At 38.0% G+C, this 24715-nt stretch overlaps 1 protein-coding gene across 3 annotated transcripts in view; it reads right to left on the reverse strand.

Annotated features, from left to right (window-relative positions):
* Positions 1-24273, reverse strand: part of DPP10 (dipeptidyl peptidase like 10) — a 247481-nt gene extending 223208 nt beyond the window's left edge. The window contains exons 1-3 of one of the 3 annotated variants that reach the window (XM_050899666.1): positions 24228-24273; positions 22481-22595; positions 14482-14577 (exon numbers count right to left, since the gene is read on the reverse strand). In XM_050899666.1, the coding sequence (XP_050755623.1) occupies positions 14482-14577; positions 22481-22505 (121 nt within the window). In that variant the 5' untranslated portion in view covers positions 22506-22595; positions 24228-24273. Of the gene's footprint in view, positions 1-14481; positions 14578-22480; positions 22596-24227 lie in introns of those variants that run through there. The other 2 variants (XM_050899667.1, XM_050899668.1) reach the window with 2 other exon arrangements.
* Positions 24274-24715: the final 442 nt, after the last annotated feature.

Here is a 24715-nt window from a genome sequence, read left to right on the forward strand (position 1 = left end):
CTACTTTTTTTTTTAAGAAAAGATTCCTCAGAATTTCAAATAGAATATATTGAAATACTTGTTTTTAAATGTTGAACTGTTCACTTTGATAATATGTGCTCTGGTACAGCATTTTTGCATGAATAAAATAGTGTGCACAAGTAATATAAAATACATTAAAATAACAGAGAAATGTTAAAATTAAATGATTATACTAAAGAGATTTCAACATTTAAACAAACAAACAAAAAAATCACATTATCCAAAATGTGAGAAAGCTAAAGTGAACTATTTAAACCTTTTTCACAGAACTTCTACATAAACACTCCTTCATACAAAACTTGCAAGTGAAGACTAAAAAAAAAAGAATTTGTCAGAAAATTTTTCTGACAAAAATATCTTCAGCCAACCATAACTGTCACTCTGAATCTAACTCATGCAGTAGTACCTGAAAAGTTATCATCACCTGACAGCTGCTTAGTGACCTTTACAGATGAGCTGTCTCAGTCGAGATCCTGGTAACAAATACATAAATATCTGAATCATCGTTGCAGAATTAACAGACAGACCCATTTTGGCAGACAAGACTTAGGATACAACTCCAGGCCTAAGAAGAAAAGACGCTGCCGCCTTATCCTAGAGATTGCTGCTCTAGGATGGGGTCAATAACTATTACTTTTGAAGCTATTACAACTAATTCTCATGTAGTGCCTGTCCTGCAATAAAATAGATTAACTTACCTTCTTGATGTTTATTTTGCTATTACTAAAAATGAGGACTCTAAACTCCTGGGTTTTCAGGGCCACCTTTTTAAAGTTTCAAGTACTTTCAATTTTTACTTTCAAATTGCAATTCACAGATCTGCAGCAAACTTTAGGCTTCCAAGTATCTTTGGCTGAACTTAAAAATCAATATTCCACACGCAGAAGAAATTTTGTTAGCCATATGCCTAAAGTAGGCTGCAAGTACAGAAAGCACACTCTACATTTCCCTTTGAAGCACTTGTCAAATAAGATGGTCTTCATTCATCAAGTAAGTTCTCAACTACAGATAAAAAACCCTCTCAAAACTAACGATGTGCTTTTTCCCTGAGGAGAAAAATATCGTGGAAAACCTCAGCAAAAACTGGGTTAAAGTTGAATCGCTCTCAGCACGGGAGGCCAATATCTAAATTCTGTCAGAAAACTGAGTGTTTCTCCCGGTCCCATGTTTTAGGAATTTTATTTTAACAAAGTGCCCAGAATTTAATTATCTCACTAGAGAGGCTATGGGTTTGTTTAGCCCTATTAATGGATCAAAATCAATCTATGTTTACGGATTTGACAGAACGATACATGGTTGCTATAATGATTACTAGGTTGGCAAATATCTCACATAAATTGCCTAGAAACTTTGTCAGATTGGATAAACAAGCAAATACCAAGTTGCATCTGGTTCATCTCAACTCTGCAATCTCATACAGACAGTATGGGAGCCACATTTGATTTCTACAACAGTAAATTAAAAATGTAATTCAATCAGATTGTCAAAAATGCAGCTCTTTTGTTCTCACTGCACTTCACACATCCCCAAATAAAGACATAGCTACAATTGTAAAGTACAACTTTTGGCCACATGAAATGGCAGGAAGGTCGTGCCACCGGATGCTCCTCGGGCACTGTGTCAGCAGGGTTAGGGCAATAGTATGGCTTTGGTCCAGTTTTGGGGCTGGCCGCATCAGTGACACACCACGAGTGCCTTTAGCACCAGCCTCATGTCTCCTGCTCATCACTAGGGCCAGCTCTTGCCTCTCAAAGATCAGAAACACTATGATTAAGTGGAAATTCTCACCACCTATATGTGTCCTCCCAGAAGCTGCCTGGAGTTACAGAATAAAGAGATGTCCTTAATGGGAAACACATGTGCCCTGTGGCACAGTGCTAACATAGGCGTTTGTACTCTCCATTGGACTATTCCTTCATTTCTCTCTCTTGCTCCTGCCTCTTTCTCCGTACCCAGCTGGTTTTTCTTTTTTCTCATTATGTTTTTGTTCTTACTTGGTTTATGCTTTTACTCCATAGATTTCTCCCTCCAGTGCCTTTCCCCTCAAATCCTGATGTAGCTAAAAGGAATAGGTCCAAACTGCAACAGGATACAGTTTGGATCAAAACCATGTAACACTTGTGCCATTCTCTCCTGCTCAACACAAACACTTCATGGGAGAATTTAATGGAACTGATGCACTGAATAGACCCTTGAAAGTATCCTAAATATATGACCTAAGTATATATAGATAGGTATATCCACTTTCCCAAACATACGAAAACCAAAAGTCCTTTTGCATCACACTGAAAGAGGTAACAAGCAAAATTGTTCAAATACCAACCACATTTTCATATGAAGAATAACCTTGGCCTGGTACCCATTTCTGTGTGTCTGAACTGCCTTGCCACGCCGGCAGTAGAGGATCAATTCCATTTAAGAAAAAGAATGCACGGCACAGAAAGCAAAATAGACCAGGGAAATGGATGAATGAATGGCAAACGAGTCAGTGTCTCTGAAATCTGCCATTTGAACAGGAAAAGAAAAATCAGAGAATACACAATGGAATCAACTAAAGAAAAAAAAAGACTAAAGGTGTAATAAACTTATATATATGTCCATAGATACATATATGTTTAAAAAAAGCAATTTTTATGGATTCGTTACATAAGCATATGAGCAATACAGAACGGTATACAAAGCACTGTTTTTACTGACTCTTAATTCAAGAAAAAAAACAGACAGACAATGAAACATAAGGATTAGAAATGTAAAACTTTCATTTTTAAAGATAACTACTTTAAACACTGTACAGCTTGCTAATCTGCCACAAAACACAACCGAGCATTTGTTAAAGGACTGTCTATTTAGACAAATAAGAAAAATGAAGAAAATTAAAAGGATTTGGTTTAGGCAAATAGAAACAAGGCAGAATCAGCCAACAGCGCTGCTGCACACAGCTACGACTGAAGGTATATCCCCCTCCCGTGCAGCACTTCTTTGAAGAGAATCTAATTGCTGATGAGCAAATTAGAGCTGACTTAAATGAGCCTGTAAGAAAGACCATAAAACCAGCTGCACGTATAAACAGCAGCTTCCAAAGGAAAAGTTAACGGGTCACTACAAATCCAACCCATGGGGAAAAGACTACAGCTCCAGCTGGGCAAACAGGTACCCTTCTGCTCAGGAGCAGTGGTGATAAGTGGGGAAAAAAGAACAAGGAGGCACAGGATGAAAAGAATACTCTTCACACAGATATAAGCCTACTGATGTATGAACACATACATCTCTGAAGTCTTCATGTATAACAGAAAAAAGTGTGGCATTCTGGAGGGAAATGCCACAATCTTCACAAATCTGTTGTATAGCACGCACCGTCTGTTATCATTCCAAAACTCTCAATCCACTGTTCAGGTTTGCTCACGTAGTAAAAATATTTGTCCTAGAGGTTAGCATCCTAGGAGTAGTGATGCAGCGCATCCAGTTTATACTTGTTCATCATATTAAGGACTGTTTTCTTAGTCAAAAATGTATTACTGAGAAAAGGTCTCCCTCTTTCATGGACATCGCTATGGTAACCAAAATAGTAACCTTAATATGTGCACTACACTCAGGAGACTTTTGCTTCAACAAACAGGGAGAACTAAGATTTATTAAGTGTCTGGTCCACTTTCCTAGGGGTTCACATACAGAATTACTGTATTTAACCCTTCAACATTAGGTTGCTATGTATAAATATTGCTTGGAAAATGTAAACCATTCTGCTAACCTCTTTCAAAATACAACACCTTATACAACAGATACACTCTGCCTGTGTAAATATTTTCTAAGTAAGTATATTGATCTCTGTTAAATTCTTAATGCTTTGGGTTGTGGAATAAGTAAAAAAAAAAAATCAATAGGGACATAAATTTTAAGGAGGATTGCAATGATTAGCTGTATTTTTGGCTAAAGGTGGCAAAAGGTACTTTGATATTCCACTAGTTGGAATACTTGATTTCATTTTTCCTAATTTATATCCCAATCTGTGGGTTTTGTCCCATACCCATAGATTTCAACGAGCATGGAATCAGTCTACATCTTAATGAATACAACTAGAAGTAAGTTGTTACAAGAAGTAGAGAGTCTTCAGGAAAATAAATTTCAGGTACTCTGTGGAGGAAGTATAACACGTCTACTGAGAAAAACAAAAACCAAAACTAAAACAAACAGTCAGAAAACAAATGCCCAGGAAAAAACTTTTGCAACCAATAATGGCAATGCTCAAGTGAAGAAGAGAGCTACAAGACAGTGTAGAGGTCACAACTAATACACTGTTGTATTAGTGTACAAAGAATATTGGTGAAGGAAGGGAGATTTCTAAAGAGGTGCGCTAAGAAGTCACTTACAAAATACAATGGTGACACAAGTTAATGGCCCTGAATACATAGCACTATTTAATGCTTGTTAACGATCATTAACACTGGCACCAGCATCGATGTAGCAATGGGGCTTAACATAGTTGATCTGAGCAGAAATTACCCAAGATCTACTTCTAAGCAAGCAAGTCATGTGGCACCTTAGAGACATCAATAATACAAGAGCAGAAAGAAGTATAGTGCATGCAGCAGATCCTAATAATGTGGTCAGGCAGGGAAGATCAGTTAAAATTTGCCACTAAGTAACATTATTTAAAGACTAGACTGCATATAGTCTCCAGGAAAAAATAACTGAGGGAAAAACTATTGTGTTACAACTGGTGAAACAAAGAATTTTAATGAGGAGGACAAAGCACCTTCCTGAGCAATAGGCTATACAACTGCTCATCCTCAGGGTGGAGAATCAGAGGATGAAAGGAACAGTAATCCTCTGGCCTTCTGCCCACAGAGGAGAGCTGTGCTGCCACCCTGGTGAGTGTCCCACAGCTGCAGAGCCACAGCATCTAAACAGGTGAGATCCACTCACAAGGACAAGTCTCTGAATCTGAGGCACAAAAGCATCTCTGCTTCATGAAAGAAAATTAATATTTGCTTTGTGATAATGATTATTGATGAAAAAGACCATCTTCTTTCTGATAAACCCCTACAGAAATGAGATGAAACCTCCACTTCCATGCAGAAAAAAGTCCAGGATTTTCCCCATCCTGGTTTTTAAGGGTGCGTGTTACATTCACGCACAGCTGCAACGCAAATTACTTCATGCTTTCTTATTTGCAATCCTACTTACAATACTGCATAAAATAATTTGTTTCAGTTCCTATTTCCTTTTCACATTAACACTTTTGTAGCTTTATGCACCTCACATTATTTATCTTCTGCTTTAAATGCATTCTTCAAGTGCAATATTTAAGAATAAATTCATTTTCTAACAAGAGAAATGCAGAGAAAACCAAATGAAAGAACTACTGCACCTAAACTTAAAAAACCACCAAAAACAACCACCCCCCAAAAACCAAACAAACAAGAAAATCAAAATTCTTCCTAAACCAAGACTGGCCATTGTTTGAGAAGCCACAATTCCTGCATCAAGGGACACGACAAGGCACTTTGTGCCTGGTACCAGGGGTGGTTACCTCCACAACCTAAGCCTGAATGACCAATTACCCATCTACAGCTGGCTTGTAGGGAAGTGTTCAGCATCAGCACAAATACAGCCCAAACTCCTCCATCCAATTCCCTAATGAGAGAATTGAAATATTCAATCCATTTCACAACAACACTGTTTAAATTCTTTTCTTTAACAAGTTATTTTAATAAATCAGTGGAACAATATCCATCAAAACTTTTATTCCCCTTTTTAGCAGTTTCTGAGAGAAACTTCAGCCAACCTGGAGACACTCTATGTATCTTTTCAGCTTTTCTGGGGATTTTCCAAAACTTAGTCTTCAGACTTGGCAAAAACTGGGTGTGTAATTCACACCACTGCTAGGGTTTTATGAAAGAAGAATTTTAGCTAAAAGCCTCCAAAGATTGGAGCACTATTTACTTGCTTTTCTACGTTCTGCTTTTCCCTGCACGGGGAATCAAAGTCCAACCACCCTCTGCTGCCTTTCAGAAATAAACCCTTCACACTGAACCACAGGCAACAAAACAACTCCCTGGCCTGGCTTCCAGCTTCAGGCTCTGCACAGACAGATTCAGATAAATAATGAAAGCTAGATGCTGAGCTGGCAAGAGCACCACTGTACATACCTCTCTTCACTTCTGCCCAAGTCCCTGACAGAGCATTAATGCATCATATCACAGCCTAAATATCTGAATGCCAAACACAGCTCCTGCTACATCAAAAATGCACTTGTGCACAATGGCTGCATTCCAGCCTGGCCACTTCAGACTCTCATCTCATTTAAGGGATGTGGAAAAAAAAAATAATACAGGACTTCATTCTTAATATCTGTCATAAATTACAAGAGTAATACCAACATATATAGATACATAATTCTAATAGAGATATTTGTCTGTTTATTGATTCCAACTCAGCAACAACTTTCTGGAGCAGAATATGTTTTCTTTTATTGCTCAGTGATGGACTGATTTCTTGCACTTGACCCATATCCATTGGCAAACACCACAACATGCTCAGCTCTGATAAATAAAGTTCATATTTGCCTCATGCACAGGAAAAGCTTCCTTTAAAAAAGTGTCAAATGTTTTAAACCATAGTTTCCTGCACAAAGTTGGCACAGGTGGTACTGTGGAATCTGTGTGCTGTGCTTCCCAAACCACGTCCATTTTTATCATCCACTATTTTTAAAGCAATTTCAACCATCTTCATGCCAGGTTTCCCAGACTCACTTTTTATTTAGTTTTTTCAGGATAGACGAGAGCCAACAGAGACACGAGGAAAGCACCAGCTCAAGCAAAGGCCACTGTCTACACATTTCACTCCCCAGGTGATAAAGGCAGTGTACAGCATGAGGAAGGTGCTAGGGACAACCACAAATAAATCTATGGGAAGCCACTGTCTCATTTGCTCTTTAAGGAAATCAAACATGTTATGAGAAGCAATAATACTTCTTCAGCCAGGTAATATCTTTCCATGCTAACTTTAATACACAGTCTACAAAATATTGCAGTGAAGTAACTGTTCAACTGTAAAGCAAAAGTAGTTTAATATTTCCTTTTTTTTTTTTTTAATAAGAGAGACTCTACTAAACGTAACAGATGTTTGCAAAATAAAATGTAAAGGGGGGAGAGGGATTTCCTCCATAAACCAGTCCCTTGGTTTCACTGATGTTTGAAAGGGTAGGCATCATCCATTTGTTTTTTTTCCTCCATGCTGATAAAATCGATGTGTGAAACTAAATAAAGATGCCCACATCAGAACTAGTAAATATTACTCAGAAAATGAAAGCCATGCCTCTGCTGAAGCTAATACAGGAAATCTGGAAACAATATAAAAACAAAAAATAAAACAAGTAAATACAAGAGCTTGAGTTAAAACAAAACCAGACATCTATAGCCTTGATACTGTTCTTAAGGCAGAGTGAAATATTTCTGACTTGGGACAGAGTGGTTTATTAACATCTCCAAAGAAACACATTGAAACTGTAAAGGGGGGAGGGGTGGGGGGGAAGTGTTGAAGAGTCTTTGCCTTGAAAACATATGTGCATGAAAAATTATTTGCTTTGGAAATCAAGTGCAAACAGGTTATACCTGCTGAGATTGCCGGCACAACCTAGGATTTTACGCTGGACAAACTGATAAACCTCATTCCAAAAACAGGGTTTTACGACAAAAGAAAGAGGTACAAATATATGTTTTCTCCAGAAATCTCTCATCAAAATGGTGCATTTATACTCACCCTGATTAGTCAAAGAAAAGGACTGTGTTTGCCAGGATGACACCAAGGGACAAACCTACCCCCAACTATTTTAGGGTTTTCTGTATCATCTGCAGCAGAAGATGTGAGCACCAACTGCCTCCCTGCGTCTGCCTCCCCTCCGCACACGCGCAGAGCCCTGCTTTAGCAGGGAGCTGCCATTCCTCCACGAGGGACAGGACAGGGCAGCGGCCATCCATCCCCAGCAGCAGCCGCCAGTTTGGCAGGCGGCTGAGCAGCGGTTTGCCAGGGACAGCAGCCTGCCCCAGCAGCCGCCTGCTCAAGGCACAGAGTGTGGATTAGCAGCTCCTGTCTGACAAGGCACAGGAGTTTACGACGGCTAAAGGCAGGGAGAAGGCTGATATGTGGAGAAAACGCGCCTTCTGCATGAGGCAGGAAACCCTTCTTGAAACACAAGTTGCCACCTCATTCCCTCCAGGTCCTTTCCCTTGCCACAAGGGTCAAAGTCTTCCTTCCCCTATTGCTTCTGACTCCCCATGACTTCCTTATTTTCTCTGTTCCTCCCAAGGACAGAGAGGGCTGCTGCTTGTGAGATGAGTCTGTTTTGAATAAAGTGTGGGGTCCTACAGGAGGAGGGAACCTCTGCTATCATCTCTTGCCCTCTCGACGATCACTCCCCTCCCTGAAGTGCCACTGAAAGCCCTTCCCTCTGCACTGCCACCTGCCACCTCCCCAGTCCTCTCCCTCACTACTCCAAAATCCGTGCTCTTGCATCAGCAGGACTGTGTTTGCTTGCAGAGATGTGATGCTGCCCAGCCATACACCTTACCCTACACTCTTCCTGTGACACAATGTTGCAAGGGTTACTGAATACAGGAACAGACAGCTGCTCCAGAGGCAAGCAAGACAGAAAGAGAGAAATATTTATCATCCCACAATTTCAGCAAAGCACCTTACAGAAGTTTTACCCTAAGCAGATGCCTACATCCCTCCCAGCTCCGCAAAGCACATACGCACGTACTCAGGTGATTTGCTGAGCTTTAGCACAAACAGGATTCCAGGGCACAGCCTGCTGCAGGCCACCATTCAGACTTCAGGTCCTTCTCCAACACTTTTCATTCAGTTATGTGAAAAATATCATAATTGTGCTGACTATATACCCATCTGACAGAATACAAGCAAGGAGTCAATGCACTCTATCACATACAGGAAAGGTTGGCAAAGATTATCTAAACAGCAAAAATGCAAGCAACTCCCATATTCACAGAAGGAATACAGGCCAAGATTCTGAATTTGATTGTCATTAACAGCCAGAGTCCCTGATAATAAGAGATGCAAGTACACCACCAAAGATCTAGGGATTAGACTGCAAACCTTTTGAGCCCTCAGTATTTCTCACAGGCCAGCATACATATTTCTAAGTAACTTAACAGAAATGAAGAAAATACCCTGAAAAAATTCTTCAGCATGGTTCAAAGATCCAGATGCAGACTGCTGATATTGGCAGATAAGCAATGATTCATACATTGGTTTATGAACAACTAATAGAGCGATGATACAGTTGTCACTGATACAGCTAGTTTAGAACTATGCCCTAATACATCACATATCATGACCTTCCATTAAATGTACTGCACTAGCACCCAGGAGACATGTTCCTAAAGCAAACTGTGGTCATGAAATGAGATGCAATGCCCGACCTGAAGCAGAGACTGGTCCCTGTTGCAAAAAGGTTAGAATCCAAGACAGAAGCAATATGAGATACATTAAGTCTCTTAAAAAGTTTTTTGGTAAGGGAAAGCATAGGGGAAGTTTAACTGCAATGCTTTCTTAAATTTAATTACTCTGGATATTTTAAACTACATTGCAGTTTTGTACTTAGACTTAAGTAAACCGAGCCGTTTTGCCATCTAATGTGAAGCCCTTATCAGTAGCAATGTGCTGTCAGATTTAAGTACTTGTATTATTCACTGGCAGCATTTTAAATTCTCACTTCCTATTAGAAAACCTGAAGATCAATAATGCTAAGGGAAGATGTACTCTCATTTAACATCTTCGAAACTATGCCAAGCAACTGGAAGGCTTTCTGAAATCAAACACTCTTTCAGACAACACAGAATGAACTAATTGATAGTTGTGTATGCTCTACACCATGTCCTTTTAAATACAGTTGAAGTGATCAGATTTATAATTGAAAAAGCTTAGTAAACTACTAAGTTGTTATTTTCAGGAAAAATACTAGTCATCATCCATATTTGCTTTCTCTTTCCTTTGTAAATTCTTACAAAAAAAGACAAAAATCCAAGTCAGGTTTAAAAAAATTTGCCTTTGAAGTAAAACAAAAAAAGAAGAAAAAAAGGAGGGGAGGAAGAAATCTGAAAGATACCTGCATAGGTACATCTTCAAATTACATTAAATGTGAATATATTTTGTCACTTTCGAAACTAGCTCAAAATTTTTCTTTTATTTTCTTTGGCAACAGCTGATTATCTCAGATAAAGAACAACATTTCCTCTGCAGCTTTAAATATTTGCATAATTATTAACTTTGGTGGCAAGCACATAAAATTGTGGACTCAGTTTCAAGCAGAAAAGGAAATGGACTGTAAAAACTTCTGTATGTAGGAGACTTTCTTATTAAAGAGTAGACTAGAAATAACTACGTGGAGATCATTTTTGTAGTGGAGGAACTTGCAAACAAGGAAGAAATAACATTGTGTTTGGAAGATAATGCTAGAGAAATTCAAACATCAGTATGGAAAGTTTAATTAAATGGCAGCAGTTAAATACTAGACCTTACCCAAGAACACAGTGATTCACCTAGCACTTGAAATCCTTAAATCAAATATTTTTCTACAAAATATGCTCTAGACCCTGCAGAAACTGCTTACAGCAGGAATCACTTTTTCAATCTCTATTCCCATCCCTCCCCAGGAGGTCAAGATGATAAAACTTTCAGATGGATACAAATTATTCTATCCCAAGAGGAGCAAAAATTAGGAGTAAGTAGCTACTTATTTTCCACTAAAATCTTCCTGTGCGGAGTCCAGAAGCACTTACCCTGCCAATATCCAAAGAAAGTGCCAAATGCTCCCCTCCAGCTCCACAGTAATGAATGCTGAGTATTAAGTTATATATTTCATTTTCCATGCATATAATGCCACCACTGCAATGTTACCATGCCAGGAAAGAAAATATAATCTTATCCTAAGTCTTAAAAATAAAAATATATGCAGGAAGCAGAAATGCTGCTTTGCAAGACTCCTCCTCATTTTGTTTATTATCTAAGATATTGATTTCATTGACCACACTGGGAATTTTCAAAGACAATGCAAAAAAAAAAACTATACAGAATTTTTCTGTGTTTATCAGAAATACTAAACAATCAGTGAAATCCTTAATTATCCCCACTTTTTCCTCAATTCCCGTTGTCCTGGTTTCAGCTGGGATAGAGTTAATTTTCTTCCTAGTAGTTGGTACAGTGCTGTGTTTTGGATTTAGTAGGAAAATAATGTTGATAACACACTGATGGTTTTAGTTGTTGCTAAGTAGTGTTTATACTAAGTCAAGGACTTTTCAGCTTCCCATGCCCAGCCAGCAAGAAGGCTGGAGGGGCACAAGAAGCTGGGAGGGGACACAGCCAGGACAGCTGACCTAAACTGGCCAAAGGAATATTCCATACCATATGACATCATGCCCAGTATATAAACTGGGGGGAGTTGGCTGGGAGGGGCGGATCGCTGCTTGGGAACTAACTGGGCATCGGTCGGCGAGTGGTGAGCAATTGCATTGCGCATCACTTGTTTTGCATATTCTAAATAATTTTTATTATTATTATTGTCGTATTATTATTATTATCATTATTATCATTTTCTTCCTTTCTGTCCTATTAAACTGTCTTTATCGCAACCCACAAGTTTTCTTTTCTTTTTGATTCTCTCCCCATCCCACTGGGTGGGGGGAAGCGAGTGGCTGCGTGGTGCTTAGTTGCTGGCTGGGGTTAAACCACGACACCCATACACATACACTCTAATAAGAAAAAAGTCCATTCTTTCCCTTTTTTTGTACCACTGGACTTTGTTTCTTCTTTGGCAAATAAACACAGGAAACACCTAACCGCAAGGTCAGGAGTTCTCACATTGGCTGAGAAAACCATCACTGCAGAAAGACTGGATATTAGTACAATTGTACTGCTAATAAAACTATTTAATAAAGAAAGGCTCTGTGTCTTTCTAATATTATTTTCAATAGATGGAAAAGTTTATAACTGTACAATCTCATAGCTTTTAGACTAGATTGCTTACAACCTCCGTTTTTCGCATGATACTAGTAAAATTATATTCCATTGTATGAGTTTCTTAAGATGGATTTTGAATACCACAAAAGAAACCTGTATCCAAGCAAGTGTTTAGCACCAAATTCTACATTTCTTTTTACCACATCTGGAAAACTCTTAAAAGAAGCTTCTATCTTATCACAGGCTGTAGAACAGACGTAAAAAATACAATCAACTACATGTTTTCTAGCATCAACAATATTTAATATAACTCAATCCATAACCTTTTAGTTTTATTGTCCAGGGTTTTGAAATTAGTAATATTTTCATGCACAGAATATTATGCACGTTATGAATGACTACTAGTGTTCTTAGATGAGTAACCACATCGAGTTTCTGAGTAGCAAGAGTAATGTATAGAACTAGCATAAGGATCTTCTTCCATTACGTACTTCTCTGCTTTTAGTGACCACTTTAATTGACAATACTGGGTCTGTAATAACTTTGACAATTAGGAGCAGTATTTTCAAGTAGGGTGGGGTCAAAGGCAGCTGCTTTGTGAATTTAACAGATAACAACAAATTCATCAAAAACTGCTTTAGGTTTTAATTAGCCCAACAGTCTTAACTGGAAAAAAGTTTTCTGCCAAACCCAAGAAACTGTTCCTCTTGGCAATAGCACTGTTCTGGCTTTACTCAGTACCAGAGTTTTTGGCACTGACTGCACACAGAAACCCGTCCAAAGAAGAAACTAAGGGCATCTCAGCAACTGTATGGTCATTGGGGAAAGGGAGTGGCAGGAAACTAAGTTGAGCCTCCCCTCTCTTACCTCTAAACTACTGGATAACAAATAACACCAGAGCTGGTCCTGGAAAAAAAGACTGACCATACTTTTCTCCCTTTTTATCGTTTTTTTTTGACATGCGCTTACCCTTGTTATGCCCATTTCATTCTTTAGAGTATATCATAAAGCAACAATTCAATTCAATCATATAGCTTCCTACAAACGAAAACCAGTTCGAGTTATTACTGAACACCAAAGTTGATTAATATAATTTGTCCTGGTTTCAGCTGGGATAGAGTTAATTTTCCTCCTAGTAGCTGGTATAGTGTTATGTTTTGGATTTAGTAGGAAAATCATGTTGATAACACACTGATGGTTTCAGTTGTTGCTAAGTAGTGTTTATACTAGGTCAAGGATTTTTCAGCTTCTCATGCCCAGCCAGCAAGAAGTTGGCAGGGGACACAGCCAGGACAGCTGACCTAAACTGGCCAAAGGGATAGTCCATGCCATATGACATCATGCCCAGTATATAAACTGGGGGGAGTTGGCTGGGAGTGGTGGATCGCTGCTTGGGAACTAACTGGGCATCGGTCAACGAGTGGTGAGCAATTGCATTGCGCATCACTTGTTTTGCATATTCTAATTCTTTTAGTATTATTATTGTCATATTATTATTATCATTATTTTCCTTCCTTTCTGTCCTATTAAACTGTCTTTACCTCAGCCCACGAGGGGTTTTTTTTTTCAATTTTTTCCCCCATCCCACTGGGTGGGGGGAGTGAGCGAGTGACTGCCTGGTGCTTAGTTGCCGGCTAGGGTTAAACCACGACAAATTGAAACATCACTTCCCGTGCAAAGTTACTCTGAATTTACATACACAGTCACCAGACTTCCAAACTCCTACCTTCCATAAAGCACTCCTTAACAATACTATATTTTGCACAAAGCCTATTCTTATTCCTTGGATTAGAACACCTGGAGTAATACAAAGATCCAACTATAATGACACAAAACAGATGGTCACTATTGTGTTACTTGTACATTTCTTGCAAACAGAGAGAATGAGGGCAACCCATGTGATCAAGAGAAAAGGAGTTCAATGAGTTGAAAAAAAGAGTTTGAATTTGTTTTCTTTTTTACATTAAAACTGCATAATTCTTTGGGAATCTGCATACCATTTATAAATCATTTAATAAAGTAGAACATTAAATACACTTTGTAGACATCAGAAAATGACTGACCTGTACAAGTATATTGAAATATTTAAGAAACCATTCCAGATGTGAAGAGTTAGAACAGTTCTCATATCCCAAAGTTCAGATATTAATAGAACAATTTAATTTTCTGAATTGATCTTTTTGTGAATCCATAAACAAGATTCAGTTCTTAAAAACAATTCTTCATCACTGCCTCCAACTGAGTCAGTAGCATAAACAGAAAATTTTAGTGGGTTTCTACTAGATGGAGCTTTAAAATTAGAAAGCCACTTCAAAAATTAATGAAACAGACATGATTCAGAACTACAAGGAAAACCAGGACACTGGCCAATTTCAAGAGTGTTTGAAATGTTAACGGATTCTTTCTCAGTGCCTGCATAGTGATATCATTCAATACTCAAAATTATTACCTAGTTTCAAGTTATGTGAGAAATTATACACTTACCATTAATCCATTTGGCTTCTGGATTATGAACTATGAACTCTTTTCTGAAGAGATCTTCCAAGGACAATCTGGTTTCTGACGAGTTTGCAAGTTCATCTAAAATAAATATAACAAGATCATTTTAGATGGTTATTAAAAACAATATATTCAGTGTAGTTTGCAAAACATTGGAATTACAGAATTAGAATACATAGTTTAAAGGTCCTGTCGAAATCAGTAACAGTACCTTGCTCTTATTTTTTTGCACTACAAGAAACGTTTCATTTTTCTTCAGTAAAGCCTCAGAAAACAAAGCATTGGTACCTTATGGACAGGACAACTGAAGGATGTAGTGCTTGGCTATTTATTATACTGGGACTGTACTGGCAAAGCTCCTTCTTCCCACAGCCCTACACCATAAGAAAAGTCTGATTACAAATGAATACAAAAATTTCCTGACAGCCAAAGGATGTAGGCCATATTGATCACCTTATTCAGAGAGAAAATAAGTAAAATACTCCTGTAAGTAAATTTGGAACTAATTTCACCTATTGTACAAATTAAAATGTAAAAAAATAAACTAATTCTATATGCACATTTTATAGTCTGTGCTTGCTCTCTAGCGATAAGCACAACATAACATTTGGCTAACATCCTTGTGTTTTTCCCAAACATGATAGAACCCAAGAATATTGTGCTTCTGAACATTAGCCAACATTGATTTTCAAAACAAAAAAATAAGTTGCCAGCTCCTAAAAATCATCTCTATGCTTCAGAAAAGAAAAAAGAAGCTCTGCTAAATTCTACTTTTCTTGTGTTGTAGGTTAAATAAATAATAAGTAGCAGAGATTCAGTAATGAATTGTCACACTAACACGTGATATCAGAGGTACTATTAAAACAAAAGGTTTGCTGTCAAAACACAAAAGTTTCCAGTCAATATTCACTGATAGCAGCTATGCACTTCACCTAACTGCTTTAGGCTATTTAGGAGAACAGCAGCTGTCAAAAGCTGCATTACACATTGCCCATGCACTAGCAAAAATAAGCACCTATGCACTTCCTACACAATCAACCAGACAGATGCCCAGTCAGGTCTTTTAATCATTTTATCATTATTGGGCAGGTTTGCCATAGATTACTGCAGTATTTCTCTGCTCTATGCTCTTTTCCTTCCAGTGTGTCAGGCATCCACCTTCTCTACGAGAGGATCTTTTTGTTAGTCAGATTTTGTCCTTACAGATTGCTGATATTAAACAGCACCGCTGATGACAGACCCATAGAAAAAGAATGTCTAGAATCACAGCAGTCAAGGAGCATTCTTGTTATCTTGATGTCGACCCAATACGTTATCAGCACATTTGTAACAAAGAAACGTGCTTTGTAAAGGTCATATCCCGTAATACATTTCAGATGAAAATGTGACCCCTTCACAGTGAATAAAGTCAATCATAGTTTCGTTATTGGTCTTTATTCAGCCAAATTTCTCAATTAGAGGCCCAGCTGAAAGCTTACTGGAATGAACAACAATATGACTTTTTTGCCTTTAAATGTCAGCACTGCCTGCTGCAGTCACTTCAGTTAGTATTAATAAGGCGCATCCTTGATGTATTGAAGAGAAACTTCTTTTTAATGCACATCATACATTTACAATGCACATCATACATTTACAGGAGACACAAGGCCATCACTGCTGCTCACTCCACAACACTGCTGCATTTTGCATCCCCTCCCCCCCGCCTCCCTCCCAGGTCTCAGCAGGGCCCTGGTAAGCACTTACTCACCGTAATCAACTCTTCTTGCACTTGATGTCTTATAAGGCTAAGCATGCAGAGTTGTTAAAATCCTCTCTCATAAGACAAACGTTCTAATCCTTAAATAAGCTTTTTGCCCTCTTCCTACCTTCCAGGGATCAAAATAGCCTGTTTGGGGTTTTTTTTTTAGTCTCCAAGTCCAGCATGGGACACAATATTCCGCTTGCAGTCTTACTAGAGCTTTACAGCAGAGTACCATTATCTCTCTTGATTTATACCTAATCCCTCTGTTTACACATCATGGGACCTTGTTAGCTCTTGCTTCTGCCACACACCGAGTTTTTATCTTCAAAGTAAGCACCTGTTGTTATATATGCTCTACTCAACTCCACAAATACGTTTCCTGTCTTCAAAACACTACTTCTAGCTTAACAGCATCAAATACTGGGCTCTTCCTATGCCAATCTTCCCCTTTCTCCATAACCTTGCTGACTACCTACCCTCAACAAGCTGTTTTCCATCACCTATTTTGATTCAACACACCCTGGTTCTAATGCTGTCTGTGATCCCGAAAGAACTCCCCTTCTAACCTTTCTTGAGTCTGTTTCTATTTATTGTGACCCCTTATATCCTGCCAGTTTGCCAACTACCAATCAAGCTCACACAAGCTGTTACGTTGCCAAAAATTGTCTTACCCAGGACAGTTTAGTTTTCAGACTTTTTTTTTTATTAACTGCTTTAATAAAAATCACTAAAACAATACATCAACCTTGTACAGAAAGGCTATCAGAGAAGAAAGGTACACCAGCTCTGCTCTCTGTCTTCTAATTCACATGCCTGCCCAGTAATCTCAATATAAACTGGATTTTAAAGTAACTTTTCAAACTGCTGTTAGCATCTCCAAACTGAAAAAAGGGCATCTTCAAGCAACTTTACTAGATGTTTGAAAAGTAATTCTTTTCCTAATGCTAAGTCATTACGAAAAGAAGGTTGTTTGTAACCCTTGACACTAGCTTTCCACTCTGTCAATATCTCATACTGTATAATTTTTAAGAAAAATGTTGATTTGACATCAAAAGACTCTAGAATAGTAATTTAAGTTTCCAAAATGCCTAGTTTATATATAGCAAGACAAATTACACATCATGTGAACTCTCAAAACACTATACTGGGTTAATCTTTCTTGAGCACAAGCACAAATTGGTATGTACTTCACAAAGTACTTGTTTTATTTTAAAGACTGCCTTTTTCCACTTTAAGTTTATTACCACATTACCAAACAGCCTACTGTCTCTTTTTCATTTCCATTTTAAGTTTCATTTAATTATTCCTTGAAGGAATCATATTTCCAATGTCCTCACACTATTTCCCATGGATTTCTGTATTTCAGTCTGAAATTATATATATTATGTCTAGAAAATGAACACAGATTACAGAAGATACAAACAAAATCAAATGTTGAAAACTAAATGGCTACTTTTTAACCATACATCAAACTAACAACAGTTCAACTGGTGTGTATTTATTCAAAATGACAAACCTGTTTGTGCTTACTAAACTAGAATACTGCAAAAGTAGAAACTAATAGCCTTGTTACTTTTCATGAGTTTGTAGGATATTATTTTTCTAGGTTAAAAGTAGTCTAAACACCTCATAAAATTTACCTTCTAACTTAGCAAATAAAACTAATAATGATGTAGTGTAGTATATTATTAACTCAAACTCTTTACTGACGTTTCTGTGGGAAAAAAAGTTTTAACACTAGAAATTAGGATAAAGTCTTGATGTTAAATGCCACCTGAAAAGTGGAAAAACACTGATAAACTGTATGCAAGCTAACAGGTATATCAATAACTAGGAATTAGTATAGTTCATATTATGTTTGCATGAAAAAGGAAAAACAACTTGCCAGAAAGTAGTCAGATATCAAAACCTGTTTGCCAACTTACAGTAGTTACAGGGAGCCTATACAGCATTGAACAGAAACCTAAATCTTCTGGTAATGAATCTCCACTTCAGCAAAAATAATTTTTAGTTTGCTTTATATTCATTTAAGAGTAGTATGAGAGATAGTGTGGAGGAGTCGGTCCCAACCTAAACAGAATATTTATCTATTGGACATAATCCAAATGGATTCTCTTCCTAGAGCTTGATTTTCCTCAAAACGATTTCAAAAAAGCATTTTCTGTCAGTTTGGCTGACCTAAATGTTCCCTAAAGGAATTTTTCTGCAAAGCTGTCCCTTTTTTTTTTTCTTCGCATCAAGAGGTAGCAAAGCAAACTCCGAGTTTGCTTTGAGTCTATGATTAGAGTTACATGCCACTTTGCTCAACAGTAATTACCATATAGCAGCATGCATGGTTTAAATGCTAACATCAATATCTCAGTAAAGGAGTCCCACATAAAGCATTCGAGTTTGCCACACCTTCAGAAACTGTAAGTTAACATGAACGTAGAACTACTGTCATTCCCAAAATGAAAAACAGCCTTAAGTGTTGTGGCAAAACACCTGTACAAGGGTGGCAATGTCTGTACAACTCTCAGGCTGTTCTTAGGTGATTTTTCATATACGAGCTTTTGGCTGCTAGTCCTTCCAATTGAGCATTTCTCAGTTTTGAAATACAGATCAACAGTCGTCGATCAGATAGGTCTTCAGATAATTCCTACAATGTGGAACATACTGTCATGATGCAAAGCACGAAAACACGCTGATTTAAAGGCAGGAGTGAGGCACTGATCTCAGAAAATCTACCTACAAATATTTCAGTATGTGCAGGCATGTAATGAAACTTCAAAAACATGAAATAGAATAAAAGCAGAACAAGAAAGATACCTGTGTTATGTTTATACTGACATACAAACCGAATGATGGCATCTCATAAACAGCTACTTCTGTCTCTGCACTGGCTATTAATTCCCAATATAAAGACAGTTATAAGATTATTCCCAAGGTATTTTCTTCTTTTGTTCTTTTAAATACTTCCCCACTAATCATCTCCAAATATTACACAAAAATCACTAGATTCATAATTAAATTGCCCCAGAGGACAGACAGGCTCCTATTCTGAAACTCCCAAGTTTTCCCACACTCCAGTCCCTTACTTTAACAAGAGTAACCTCATTCTTTGTTATCTTCATGCACTTTCTTTATCATTGTACTTATTTAATTGTGAAGAAAACTAGCAGGGATACTTGTCTGCAAGCCTTCTACTCCCAGCTACAGAGCAGTGTAGCAATTCTTACTCGGTGGGCGCAATGGGTTTTTTTTCGTGTACTCCTTAGTCCACAGAGGTTCACAGAGAGCTGTTGAGCCCCAACAAGAGGTTACTGGACTGGGAGTCCATTCAGACACTACCACTAATCTCTTACATTACTGAATGGTCTGGTCTTCCATTTTTCCATCTCTTTGTTGAGAACAGTAATACATTTATAAAGTTTCTGAGTATTAGCACAGATGAAAAGTAATATAAAGGGGACCAAAATATTACTGATATTGTTGGTACAATTTACTAAAACCACAACCACAATTGCAACACAGATATTTCATATTTTAACAGAAGCTAAGATATTAGTAGGCCAAAATACATCTCTTATTTCAACACAGTTCCTGCTTAGTGTTGTATATTCAAGTTATATTTCATGTAATAAAAAACACTGAAAAAAAATCAATTTCCATTTAGTTTTAATAACACTTGTATCTTTAGCAGAAGCTAAAGCCTCTTTGAAGTCTTTTGCATATAACTTACATAGAAGATTTCCTTTTAAAAGCTTGTTATCTCATATGGAAGCATGGATCCCTCTATTAAAAAAGGCATGAAAGCTGTTGCTCAAAGTTTGACTGAAGTCAAATGACAACTGTTAAAGTGTACACGGACCTAAGAGTTTCTTATATTGCGGCAAAAGAGATCATTTCTGTTGGATTTGGCATATCAGTAAATACGCTTTTGCCTCCACAAAACTTTCAACAAAACAATCAGGCTTCTGAGCAACCACCATCTGAAATTATTATCATCTCCATAAAAAGAAGCAGCGTGATGTACAGTGTTTAGGGGAATTTACATGAAATCTAAAAAGCACCCATCGGTGCTGGCAGAACTAAATAGGGAAAGAAGTCTCTGATGCTCAAAATAGTATTAGAAATGAAAAGCAATGCACTCTGAACTATCCCAATGTAATACAGGACAAAATTCTCACTACTGCACTGCACATCTTAATTAAGATCTATTATATTCTATGAGAAGAATTTGCAAAACCAAGTATTTATAATAACAAATTGGTAGCACCTTAGAACTGAGCACCTCGCAATAGCCAGACCTGTGAGAGAGTCTCCAACTTTTTCCTCCCCTCGAATGCTAGACATCCCAAAGTGATCTTACATATCTTCAAGACCAGATAACTTCAGCTACAGTGCTTAGTACCTGCCAGCAAAGCAGCAGAGTATCAGAATATTTTCTTCCAAAAACATATTAATTAATCATGACTGTGAAGGGGGAACAGCACTGATTAGGATCAAAATAGGGAAAGCAGCTGTCCTACAATGTACCTCCAAAGCTTTCTTTGGTAAGCATTTCCAACCTGCAAGAAACCCCAGTTTTACAGACCTAGGTCATTTTGGGAAAAAGGTTTTTATTTATATCAAGCTCTACAGTCTCTACGGGTTATCTTAGAGCGTCTGAGCTGACAGAACTAATTTTCACTCGCATGACTTGAACTGAAATGTAGGTCCCAGCTTACATCAAGTTTTCAAGCAAGCTCTCTGGATTTTGAAACAGCCTCAGAGATGTTGTAATTCACTGAGCTTTTTTAACATATTAAAAAATAAAAATTAACATTTCCCCAGGTTGCTTATGCATTTTTCCACAAGTGCCTTCAAAGACTTCAATTTACGTTTTTACATCATTAATAATTCTATATAGATAAGAGCCAGAACTGTTTATTATTGTGAATTTCAGCATAACACTTCTGAGATTTTACAAGCCTTAAAAAAAAAAGTTACCTCTCCTTGAAAAGAAAAACAGTCTTCTGTCTTAAAGTGTACCAGGATATGCCACCATTTGCCCTCAACATCTGTTTTTTATTATTCCCTGAAGAAACTCCTATACACTGAGACTACAGCAGCACAATTTTGCTTTTATTTTTCTCAAAATGTTCTAAGTGGAAATAAGCAAACAGTCATTTCTTTATCATTCCTTGGACAGCACCATGCATATGTAGTAGATATTTATACAAAACAGAGGAAGCAGAATAGTCTGTAGTATTCCTACATACTCTCTCCAGCTGTCTCCTTCCCTCTGACAAGCAAAGCTTTTTGATCCTTTTCCATTCAGTTTCACCACCTTCCTTTCAAGCAGCAGCCTACTACTGTACTTGCTCATGCACAGACCAACCCAGCTTCCCTTGATGATTTCATCCAGTGGCTAAATTGTCTGGAACCATTATTTAACTAAAAAGCACTTCATTAATGTTTTGGTTTACACAAACTGGGCACTTGCACAGCAGAACATCTGCAGACCAATATTTACTATCTAGGCATGCTATCCAAATCAGGTACTTTACACTATAACTTTAAATCTGACAAAAAGAATTCAAAGATACTTTTTCTTTAAAAGTTGTGCAGTGTTTCTTTTTCTTAGGTTCCTAGACATAGTTAAATGGTTGCTGCCCCAGCAGTAAAAAGAAAATCTTTAGAAAAATAACTCAAATCAAATTAGAACCAAAAAAAAAAAAATTAAGCATAATTATTTTATATGTTCAACTGCTTTGTCTACTACTTGTCCTCCCCACTTTTTTTTTTTTGTAAATGAACCGTTAAGTAATTTCCCCTCTCTTTGTTTTTGAGAGAAAGAAAAGGGAAGAAGCTTGTGCATGTACGTATGAAAGATGCATGCTTCTGGTTCAGTGAGAAGTTTCATTCTCAGTATTAGTTTTCCATGACATAGAGCCTTCTCTTAGCTCATCTGTGAATCTGAAATTACACCAAGACACAAGTGACAAAATCTTCAAGTTGAGCTCACACTTGCTGAGGCTAATGAGGATTGCTTGTAGCTGTCTCAAGGCTGACACAATCCTAACGATCTACTGCCAAAGCCAAATGCTTCTGCTCCACAAGGCCTCCAGTAACTCTTGAGTCCCTACAGGCACCAAATTTATAGTAGCCAGAAGTTAAAAATGCTTAAGGGCAAGAGATACTTTAACATTTGTATTTCATTTTAATAACTCTATTACGAATCATACACCTTCAGTAAGATAAAATAAAGAAGTCGGTTACCTGGGGTTAAAAGAATGACAGACATAGTGATGAGTGAACAAACAACTAGAATCACCAGGAGCGCAATAGCAATTCCCTTCCAGTTCCTCTGTGGAGGGCTGTTACTTCCAAGTTCCTACAGGAATGGAAAAAAATAAAATAAAAGGAAAAGACCATGTTTCATAATCATATATTTCTAGAACTATAGTGATAGGAAAATTGCTCTGTGCATAGTCATAATCACAGCATGGGAGGTAATCATGATCCCTCCCCTCTCAATAGTACACACAGTCATCCAAAGGTGTATAACTCTTATGCTTTTTTAATAGATATCTCTTTTTTTTTTTTAAATATATATATGTAATTTTATACCCCTAAGAGACAATCAAATGAGCTTATACAAGCTGTCCAAGATACAACTGGTGTTAAAATGTGCTGAACGTAAACTTCAGGACAATATCAACTAGCAGTTTATAAGATAATTACAGAAATGAAATGTAGCAATTTACTGTAATTCCACCTAACGTGGTATGGACCATAAAGGTTTAAATACACGTCCTTTTTAATGTACACTATTAAACTTATTTGTAATAGAAAACATTTACAAAACTGCCTGAGGCTCCAAGTATTCCATCCGAAGCCACACATCTCTTCTTCTCTATACAGTAGTTCAACTGTAAACTGCTCCCCTATTACTCATAAAAAACCAACAGTAGGTTATAACAAATGTTAAATGAATGCTTCTGTAACTACTAGTACACTTAAACCTACATTCTCTGTGGCTACATGTTTAACTCCTATTAACTCCAGCCAGACGTCATTTAGGTTTGTCAGTAGTAGCAATGCACTGCCTGTGTTCATGGTACAGTTTAAGACCAAACAACACGTGAACATCTATCAACAGAATGACAAAAACAGTACGACAGTTGTTTCATACAATCCTAACTTTCTCTCACAGAAAACAGTATTTTTTCTGTCTATAGCTGGCAAGCATAAATGTTTCTCTGCCACAATTACCCACGCCTTTACTATCTCAAAATTAAATTGCTGTGGTAAGACTCTCTGTGAAAATAAACCTGGGAGGGACTTCTCAGAAGATCCCACTTCAGCCTACTTACGAAGTTATGTTACACAAGTGCTTCACGGTCTGCACCAGCATCCACTAAGCTCCAACTAAATACTGGGTGGGGTAAAAAACATGGGCTTTAGCCCACACTTGCTCTTGAAGACAATACCACATAAAAGCCTCTTTCCCCCTCCCCGGGACCTGCTGCCGTAACACGCTTCAGCAGAGCCCTGCAAGGCCGCCTCTCACTGAATGCGTAGGGAGCAACTGCCACAAAAGATGAGGGGTTACTTGGAGTCTCTCCTATTTGATTTGTGATCCTGGGTTTGTTAATCTTGCAAGTACATAGCAAGAATATTCTTTTTATCTTTCCCCTTTCTGCTGGACAAAAGGGCAGAGGGATAGGGGCAACTCTGCCACCTCAGCCATCTTGTTCTATGGGGAGGACTAAGGCACAGGAAGACACCTCCTGCTATGTTTTATAAGCTTCCAAAGGCATATTAATACTTTTTCACATACAGATTATTTCATTCTGGTTTTCTGAATTATAAATGAGTGAGAAATGGAGATGTTTTAACAACAGCACAAGAATGTTGTCATTTTCTTTCTCAGCTGGTGTACACCACCTCAACACCATACACTACCCAGAAAAGCATCTCTAACAGTGTCTTCAATTATTTAATTTTTTTTTTAACCCCTCACCTGTTAACTTCCACCTCTAAAAGACAGTTTCTCTCCAGGAGACGTAAGGGGAATTCCCCTATGCAGTCACTAAGCAATCCCACAGGGGAAGTCTCACAGGAGCCCTCAGCCTGTCACAGCTCCCAGCAAGGAGCCCCCTGCCATCCCAACATGGCTGCCACCCACTGGGCCCCATCCTCCTACCTGGCCTGGGCCTAGCTGAGCTTGCTCATTTTAGAGATTTTTAGCCTCACCAGAGAGGAAAAGTAGTTAGTCTGTCTACTCAGTTTAAACCCTAGGTCACAGCTGGTCTTCATGAGATCAGCTCCCTCACCTGACAGGCGTTAGCCTTTCCCTCCCCACAGCTGAAGCTAGCTTGGGCCCAGTGGTAAATGGCCGCTGGCCAGCCTGGGCTGCTCTCAGTCCTTCCCTCCCAGTGGCTGTAAGAGTAATTGTACTTTTTTATTATTACACAAATCTCCTCTTTGGTGTTGATACTGATTGAATGG

The sequence above is a fragment of the Gymnogyps californianus genome, chromosome 7 (genome assembly GCF_018139145.2).
Source record: "Gymnogyps californianus isolate 813 chromosome 7, ASM1813914v2, whole genome shotgun sequence".
NCBI lineage: Eukaryota > Metazoa > Chordata > Aves > Accipitriformes > Cathartidae > Gymnogyps > Gymnogyps californianus.